Genomic DNA, 9,614 nt, shown 5'->3' on the forward strand with positions numbered 1-9,614 from the left:
AAGGCCAGGTCAGCCAGACAGAAAGGGGCAGGGCTGGGCACTGTTTCCATGGCAACCGGCACTGGGGTGGACACCTGGGTCACCTGTCCTGGCAGTTGCCATGGAAACCCCTGGCAGGGACTGAGGGCACAGCCCCTGGCACTGAGACACTGCTGGGCCGGGTGCTGAGCACAGGGCTGAGCATGCAGAGATGGTTTTGTTCTTGCTGAGCTGCAGCACAGCCAAGGCCTGTCCTGCCCCTCGTCCAGCCACACTGGGGAGGGGCTGGGGCTGCGGGGGAGCTGGGCAGGGGACACAGCCAGGACAGGGGAGCCCAACTGACCCGGGCATAGCCCAGACCAGAGCACATCATGCTCAGGGTGTGAAGGGAGGAACAGGGAGGAAGGGGGGAATTTGGGAGTGAGGGTTTTTGCCTTCCCAGGTAACGCTTAGGCAAGAGGGGGCCCTGTTTCAGCAGTGGGCAGGGTCACTACCAAAGACACAGACACCAACTTAAGGAATTGTGTCATTTATATCATGCACAGCTGCCAAGATTTACAAAAGGATAAGCTCAGCAAAGCACATCATCATTAGCAAAGAATTACAAAAGAAGCTCAGCAATCCATCATAACCTACCATTACATTTTGATGACCAATCCCTTGGTGAAACACTAGAGGTGTTTGTGGCAGACAAAGATTCTGGCTGACTATCAACGTACACCTTACAGACATCAGCTGTACTTTAGTGACACCGTTCCTCATTCTTTTTTCTCAATCTCATTCCAATTAGGAACAAGAATTCTGTTGTCCCTGGAGCTGGCACCTTTTTAATTCCAGAATAATGCCCCCAGGCCCTTTGCTGTTCAGCTTTACCATGCTGTCTGTGGCTAACAAGGCTTGGGGGGGCCCTTTCCCCTCCGGCTGGAAGGGGCCGGGTCCCAGTCCCTGAGGGGCACCCAGGCTCCTGGATGGAATTCCTGTGCAAGTCCCTCAGTGTCACAGCAGCCTTAACATGGAGCGCCGTGGATCAGAGCATTTTCCACAGGGGCCCTTGGGGCAAACAGGGAGATCTGGTCTGGCAGGATGTGTAAAACAATCTCCTGGCAGATCTACTTGTTCTCACACAGAATCCTTGGCTGCAGGGACACATTCCTATTGTTCCTGCCCAGGGTTCAGGACTCAGAGTTGTCTTTCCTAGGAGCTGCTCCTTCAGCTGCCTTGGGAGGGCCATTTGGCCTCCGGACCCACACTCTGGCTCCATTATTAGGGCTGCTGGATCCAAACCCTTTATCTCCACAAATGGTGGTGACGGGAGGTGGATCTCCTGTTTTCACAATTGTTCTTAAAACTGCAATATCGATAATTGTGCTACCCTATCATGGGGTTGAAAAATCCAATCCTGGTAACTATTGTTTAACACAATTACTGTAATTTCTCCTTGATATTCTGCATCAATACCTCCTGCCGTGACAGGAACACTTTGCAAGGCCAAGCTCCAAGGCAGCAGTTACCAAAGCAAATTGTCCTGGAGGAATCTGAATTCCTGTTTCAGTACTGATAGCTCTCATTTGCTTTGAATTTATCCTCATTAATTCCAATGCATAAAGGCCCAGCCCTGCAGCCTCTGGGCTGCCCCGGCCAGGGGCCATCACAGCCAGAACAATTTCCCAGGCAGCCCAGTCTCACTGCCCATGGTTGGATTTGCAAATTGGGGGCAGCCGTGCACAGCCAGGGGGTTTCTATTTCCCCCGTTGGCCATTGTGAAGGGCATGGAGCACATCTGGGAGATGGGTTCTCCATGGTTCCCATCTCCTCATTTGTTCAACTGCTCGTTTAACAACCCCTTCACCCATGCAACCAATCTTGCAGCTTGTGGATAGTCTGGTACATGAAAAACCCTGCAGGCAAAATCACAGTATTTTTTACAGCAACAGACAAATCACTCTGCATCACAGTATCAGCACACCCTGTAAAAATCACCAATTTCCTCCCTTCCTCCTTTTTCCATTGTATACAATCTCACAAAGTTGACCACTGACTTTAGGGTCATGGCCAGTCCTGTTCTGTAGGGTATTTAGTGTTACATCCCTGAGCAGCCAAAGCTACCAAATTAGCATTGTCAGAACTATTTCACATTATTATTATATGTACATATTGATATAGAAATATAGATATAGATATGTAGATATAGACATATATATAAATATACAAACATATATTAAGGTCTTATAATACTATAAATCTGTATATAGTTATTTATTATATTGATATTTCACTTGCACAAGTCCATCTGAGCTCAAGATTAAAACCTTATTCTGTTGCTCCATGTGGGAGCATTCCAACAATAATTGTTCCTTCTGAAGGTGCTGTTTCCTATGTACTCTCAACAAATTCATCTTTGTCTGCCCAAACCCACAAGGTCTTTTCCTTTTCCATTTGCAATTTTTGGATGCATTTGAAGCCATCCAGGGGTGCAGCTTCTTTTACCCGACTGCCCCACTGCTCCCACAGGGCTCCGACCTCAGCCCACTCCAGAGCAAGGGAACTCCAGGGAAGGGCTTCCCAACTGGGAATTTCTGATGGGACTGATTCCTCACATTTACACTGAACAAGTGACATTTTGTTGGGATCTGGCCAGACTGTGCCAGTTTTGTTTTACCAGTGGGCAGGGTCAGCACCAAAGCCACAGACTCCAACTGAAGGAATCAGTGTCATTTCCTGCAGTTCAGAGCAGCAAAGAATCACAAAAGGAGCAGCTCAGCAATGCACCCAACCATCCCCACCAAAGATTGCCTGCAGAGATTAACAAAGATCCAGCAGCATTTACCCTCAGCCTTTACCATCCCCCAGACCCACACAGCAGCTGGGGAAGCTGTCACAGCCAAGGGCTGCAGAGCCACTCCTGGGCACTGGGAATTCCTGCAGGTGCCTCCAGCCCCAGGCGAGGCTCCAACCCCGCTGGGAGAGGGCCCAGCTCTGACAGTGCTGAATGAACAAACTGACAGCACTGCTAGTGTGGCAACATCTGGTTTCATCCTCCTCTTGGATCCCTCCCAAAGCCTGGCCAGGGCTCAAGGAGGAACCAAGGGAGCTGACTTTGACCATACAGCCCCAAACAAGGCCAGATGTCAGATTTCATGGCCTTGTCTGGCTTCTAAATACACAAAGGTCAATCCATGTCTCACTAATGAGTGGCTACATCTATCTCAGTGCTAATGACCATGCACATTTCATTAAGGAGCAGATACAAAGACAACCTTTGCTTGGAAGGTTCATCCAGAGGCCACCTTTGGCTCAGGACCTGCTGTCCAGGCCACACTCAGGACTGGTGTCCAGGCCTTGGCACTTCAAGGACGTGGTTTAGTGCTGGGCTTGGCACTGCTGGGTGAGCAGCTGCACTGGGTGAGCTCAGAGGGCTTTTCCAACAGAAAGGATTCTGTGATTCCATGATTATATCCACTGCATCCAGCTGGGGCTATTTTAGCAGCATTACTTTGCTCCAAAAGCTCCTTCTTGCCCAGCTCCTTTTGCCTGAGGCTTCAGCTCCTTCAGCTCCCGGTGCTTAGTTGCTCATGCTGAACAAGATGACTCGGAGAGAAGACCACAGTCCCTGCAATTCCTTCTGGGACATGAAGAGGGGAGGCTGTGCAAACAGGAGCATTGTTTGCTGTGGCCTCCTCTCTGCCCTTCACGCCCTTCAGCACTTTGTAACAGCCAAGAGCTTTCTCCAAGAGTGCAATGGAGCAGCTGTTCCTGCTCCCAGGCCTGGCTCTCTCCAGTCTCTGCCCTTGCCTGGTTCTGTCCCTCGTGCTGTGCCCTGTTTCCCCAGGGCTCGCTGGCTGCTGCCCAGGACTGTGGCACTGGCACAGATCCGGTGCTCCAGAGCCTCCTTTCTGTGCCCTTGGAGCTGCCTGGGCACAGCAGCCTTTTCCATCTGGAAGCTCCCCACGGACAGGGAGTGCCCAGCTCCGTTCCTTGCACAGCCTCCAGGAGCCCAGGGCTGCCATCTCCAGTCCCTGCTGGCACTGGGGGCTCCCAGGTGCCTCAGGCTGCTGTGACACCGCTGCACACGGGAGGGAAGAGGGGCAGGGGCTGTGCTCAAAGTCAGCTCCATCTGTGCTGTTGCTGCTGCTGCTGCTGCTGCTGCTGCTGCTGCTGCTGTGGGGTCATTTGTGCAGCCCTGGCCCAGAGTCAGGGATCAGATCCTGCCAGTCTCTTCCAGCCCTGGCTGCTCAGAATTTGGGCCTTGGAGCCTCAGGTGGCCAAAGGCAGCTGCTGCTGGTCCCTCTGTGTGCCCGTGTTCAGCAGTGCTGCTCCATCAGTCTGTGCCCAGCAACGGGGAAAAGTCTCAGCTCTGCAGGGCCAGGAGCTGCCGGGCTCTGCCTGAGCAGCTCAGCCAGCAGGAAGGGAGCTGCTCCACACGGGAATCAGGAGCAAAGGACATTCCTTTGATAGGACATTTTTTCTATTTAAAGGAAAAAAAAGGAAAAAGGAAAAAACTAGGTAAATTGTAAAAGATAGGAATAAAATCCAGGTGTTACTGAAAAAACAAAACATAAAGGAAAAGGTAAATTCTTTGCATTAAAAGGTAAATGATCTTTTTAAAAAGAGAACTCAGTTATTTACATTGTAAATGTGCTGATGGCATGGATCCATCTTACTGACCTCAGCAGCCTCTTAAAAGATTTTGGGCTTTGTTTCCAATATTGGTATTTGAAATTGTGGTCGAAGCAAGAGGAAATTGCTTTGTGCCGTTCCAGCTCCAAGCAGGACTGGGAATGGAAACTCTGTCAAACCCCAAATCCTTTAGAAGATCACCTTCCTTCTCAGCCTGGGAATGAGCTGCACATTCCTTTTGAAACTGTCAGGGATTTCTTAGAGACATAAAGTCTCACTTACGGCTTTTTGCTCGGGTTTGGCAGTGCAGAAGGGCAATTCTCCATCCACCAGCTCCAGACTGCACTGCCTCAGGAACATCGCCCACTCGCCAGCTTTGGCCCACTCGTGGCACTTCTAGAGGAGGAAGAAAGTGCAATTGCACAATTCCAGCCAATCAAGAAGGAAGAATGGGACAGACAAAACACCCTGTACAGATCCAGGCGTTCAGCTGGGACTGTGGAGAGTTTGGGTCCTTGCCAGTTGGATGTGTGTCCCCAGCTGCAATCTCTGGGCCTGCAGCAGAGTCTCACTCACCTGCCAAAGCAGAAAGCTCAGGCGCTGCGCTCGCAAGGAGCTCGTCTGATGCAGAGCTGTCAGAGCAATGTGAGGGCAGAGCCAGCCCGGCTGGGCCCAGGGCTGAGCCCAGCAGAGCCCTGGCAGAGCCCAGAGCAGCCTCAGCACCCGCAGAGCCCGGCTGCAAGGAGAGAAAGCAGAAACCGCCCGTCAGCTGAGGGCTCCTGTGCCCTTGTGCCAAGGCCCGTGGTGCCCAGGCCATGCTGGCTGTGCCCAGAGCTGTGCCCAGAGCTGCCCATCCCTGCTGCCTTTGGCAGCAGAGCAGGAGGGCAGCACATGTGCCCAGCCTGCAGCCAGCCACGGCACATCCAGCCCTCAGCAGCTGCCCAGAGCAGGATGCTCCTGTGCTCGCTGCCAGCTCCCAAAAGCTCTGATCCCACCCTGCCAAGCACACAGGGACCCACCTCATGCCACCCACGGCTGCAAGAAAAGCTGCTCCCAAACCATGGCCTCAGCCTTCTCCAAGGGCATGGCCCATCCATGCCACAGCTGCTCCCAAGCACTTCCCCATCCACACTGGACCACCTGGAATGCTTCCTCTGGAAAAACAAACAACACATTCTTGAAAAGATATTAGATGCAAAAAGGGAAAACAAGAAAAACGGTAAAAACTCCCATCTCTGCCAGGGCCTTGAGGAAGGCCAAACCCCTGCATGCAAGGGAAAAACCCAGCCATGGGTGAGGGAAGCCCACACTTTCTCTCTTCCCCTCTGCACTGCCGCCAAAAATCACGGTGACCCCAAAGCAAACAAGGGCAGTGGAGCAGCCCAAGCCCTTCCTTGCCTGCACAGCAAAGCAGCTGTGCACAGGTTCGGGAGCCCCACCTCTGCTCCCACCATGGGGCTTTGTTTGTGTCGGGCTGGCTGCCCCAGCCCCAGCCCCAGCCCGGGGCGCGGTGGGTGCTGGGGGCTGTTGGGAGGGCCAGGAGCCCACTCCCATTTCGTACCCACCCCAGCCCATCCTCCAGCCCTGCCAAAAGCAGCTGGGCAGCCACTGAAGAATGAGTTGCATCTGCCCCAGCAAAGGGGGAGCCTTTGGTTCCCAGCCAGGCTGGGCAATGCCCAAATCTGAGAGCATCCCTCTGCATGTGGACTCATCTGCAAATTCACTGTGGAGCCTGGCTTTGAAGAAGGTGCCAGAATCAAAGTCCATCATCTTCAGCTGGCCAGGCTGAGGAAGAGCTTGTCATCCTTGGTGTCATCCTCACTCTCTCCAGCAGCAGCATCCCCACCCAGTACAGCTTCTCCAGGGGCTCCTTCTCCTTCCCTGGGGGCAGACCAGGCTCTCAGGGCTCTGCCCAGGGCCCCAGCTGTCAGGGAACCAGGACAAGCAAAACCAGCTTGGATGGCGGCCACCAGTGCTGGGCAGAGCAGCTCAGCTCCAGCACAAGGGCTGCGTGTTCCCATCCCATGACCCCGGTGCAGTGACACAGGCAGCACAAAAAGGGCTGGGTTCCTTTGCTTCTCATTGCCAAGGCACGTGTGGAGCTGGAACTTACCAGGGCCCTGGATCAAAGTGTGCCTGTGCTCTCTCCCTTCTTCTGGGGCAGATGAATATCCTGTATCCAAGGATGACAGAACAGCTCTTCTAATGAGGGCCTTTCCAAGTCCAGCATGGATAAACACCGCTTGATCAGATCTTGACACTCTGGGCAGAGAAACCAGAAACCACCAGTTAGTTGGAGAAGGCTCCTATTGGCTTTGCCCCACCATTCCCATGCACAGGCCATGCTGGATGTGCTCAAAGCTGGGCCTAAACATTCCCATCCATTCCCTGTTTTGGAGGAGAGCAGGACATGTGCCACCTCCTCAGCAGCTGCCAGAGCAGGATGCCCACAAGCTTGCTGCTGTCTCCCAGCACTGGGATTCCCCCCGTGCCCAGAGATGAGGATCCACCTTGAGAGAGCCGTTGTGGCAGCGAGAGCTGATGGTCCCAGCTGATGTTCTGGCCCCTCCTGAAAGGGTGCTCCCCACAGACCATCTGGTGCAGCAGGATGCCCAGGGACCAGATGGTAGCTGGCTTGCCACAGTACCGGCCAAAGTGAGTCCATTCCGGGGGGCTGTATGACCGTGTTCCTATGGAATACAGATGGAGTTCATCAGGGGGAAGCTGGTGCTCCCAGAGCCTGGCCGCAGCATCCCTGGGCATGTGGGGGCTGCCTCTTTGGCACACAGGTGAGCATTGCCCTCTCACCAGCACCTGGGACTTGTGTACAGACTTGGGGTTGGAAAAGAAGCCTCTGGTGTTTCAAGAGGGCAGTGGAAGCCCTGGCAAGGCCTGACCATAACAAGGAAGAACCCACCCAGTGCTGGGAAAAACCATGCTCTCATCCTCCCTGCCTGCATTGCCCCAAAAACCATTATGAACCCCAACAGACCAGGTGAGTGGAGCAGTCCAAGCCCTTTCTCACCTGCACACCAAACCGGCTGGGCACAGGTTCCAGTCCCCCCTCTCTGCTACCCCCACCCACAGGTGTTTTTGTTGGGCTGGCTGCCCCAGCACCAGTTCTGGGCAGAGTGGGGGGCAAAGGCTGCCAGCAGGGCTGGAAGATGGCTACCCACTCAGCCCTGAGTTTCAAAAGAAACTCAGCTGAAGACTCAGTGCCATGAAGGGCCGCAAAAGAGAGAATCCCTGCTGCCACAGCCAGCTTGGGCTGGGAGATGTTGGGCCATGAGATGCTGGGCCCAGGAGCCCTGGATGGGCTCACCTGCAAAGTGAGTGTAGGCTGTGTCTTGCAGGTAGGTGCCACAGCCAAAGTCAATCAATTTGGCCTGCCCGGTGGCCAGATCAACCAGGATGTTCCCTGGTTTGATGTCGCGGTGCAGGACCCCACAGCTGATGCAGTGCCGCACGGCCTCCAGCACCTGGCAGAACAGCTCCCGCGCCTCCTCCTCGGGCAGGAACCGCCGTGCCCGAATGAAACGATGCAGGTCCTGACACCGCTCTGGCCGCTCCAGCACCATCAAGATGTCCTTGGGGAGCTCAAGCCACTCCAGCAGCTGAACCACACCAGGGAAGCCAGTGGACACCTTGGCCAGCAGCACGATCTCCAGGGGTGTGCTGGTGCCGTCGGGCTGCGGGAGGAGCACGATGCCGTCAGTGGAGCCGATGCCGTGCCGGGGCTCGTGAAGCCCTCAGCCAGCCCGGGATGCTCTGCACCCTGCTCTGGCCCCACGCCCGCTCTCCCTCGGGGCGTCCTGGCGGCTCCCACCGTGCCGGGCGCCAGCTCATCCCCGCCCGGCAGCCCCGGCTGCTGGCCCCGCTCACTCACCAGCTCGCCCCAGTGCAGGACGCGGTTCCGTGGCACCCTTTTGATGGCCACCTGCAAGTCAAGGGGAGCAGCGGGCTCAGCTCGCCGCCTTCCCTGCCCAGCCCCATTCTCTGCCCTCCTTCTCCTCCTCCTCCGCCCCCTCCTCCTCGTCCGCCGCTCACCGGGGCGCCGTCCGAGAGCCGCATGGCCGCGAAGACGCTGCCGAAGCCGCCGCGCCCCAGCAGCGAACCCAGCCTGTACTGCTTATTCAGGCCATGCTGGGTCTTCCCTGCGGGCGGGACGCGGCGGTCAGCGCTCGGCCTGGGGCCAGCAACGGCCCCCGAGCGCCTCTCAAGCGCCCCGGGCCGGCCATGCCCAGGCGTTCGCTCCCGGGAACGCGGCACGGGAGGCTCGGGGCCGGCGGCCGCGCTGCCGAGAGGCGGAGCTCGGGCCGGGGAAGCCGAAGCGGAAGCGGCGGGAGCGGCCGCGCCGCGTGTGTCCTCGGCGGGCCCCGGGAGGAGCAGGGGCCGGGGCCGGGGCCGGGGTCGGGACTGGACCCTGCCTCGGGTCCGGAGCCGGCCTCGGGCCAGGCGGAGCCGAAGGGCGGCGATGCCGCCCCCGCACCAGGCACTGATGCCCGCCCAGCAGCGCCACCGCCAGTACGGCCAGAACCAGGCGGAGGCGAGACCGCGGCGGGACGGCCAGGGCCGGGCATGGCGCAGCCCCGCCTGGGGCCGGGGGCGGGCCGGGGGCATGGCCCGGCCCGGCAGGGGAGAGGGAGGCGGGGAGAGGAGAGGGACGTCGGGCAAGGGACCCCGAGAGAAGGGTGCCCGACAGCGGGAAAGGGAGAGAAGGAGAAAGAAAGAGAGTGAGTGTTGTAGAATATCTGCTTTTTCTGCCGCCGCTGCTGCCGCCGCTGCTGCTGCCGCTGCTGCAACTGAGGCACCGGGGCCGTTCGTCCCCGTGTCCGTTCCCCGCTCGCCCCACAAGCCCCACGTTCGATCCCCCGCGCCCCGGGGCCAGCCCCTCCGTCTGCCCAAACACGGGAACTTTGCAGCCTTGAGCCCACATGCAGAGCCATGACTCCTGCACTCTGGCACAGCGATCCCCTCGCCTGCTGCTGTGCATTGTCCTTGCTGAGGGCCAAACACTG

General features: G+C 56.8%; 1 protein-coding gene across 1 annotated transcript; it reads right to left on the reverse strand.

Moving 5' to 3' along the window:
- Window positions 1-7,173: 7,173 nt before the first annotated feature.
- On the reverse strand, window positions 7,174-9,216 carry LOC128933546 (serine/threonine-protein kinase pim-1-like; the record flags this gene model as incomplete). Its single annotated transcript, XM_054270549.1, has 5 exons — window positions 9,150-9,216; window positions 8,644-8,750; window positions 8,483-8,533; window positions 7,919-8,285; window positions 7,174-7,286 (listed from the first exon to the last, which is right to left on the reverse strand). Coding segments are annotated over exons 1-5 (705 nt in total), but the record flags the coding sequence as incomplete, so codon positions are not given.
- Window positions 9,217-9,614: the final 398 nt, after the last annotated feature.

The sequence above is a fragment of the Melozone crissalis genome, unplaced genomic scaffold (genome assembly GCF_028551555.1).
Source record: "Melozone crissalis strain CALT ecotype California unplaced genomic scaffold, PUWL_Pcris_2 ptg000003l_1, whole genome shotgun sequence".
NCBI classification, from domain to species: domain Eukaryota; kingdom Metazoa; phylum Chordata; class Aves; order Passeriformes; family Passerellidae; genus Melozone; species Melozone crissalis.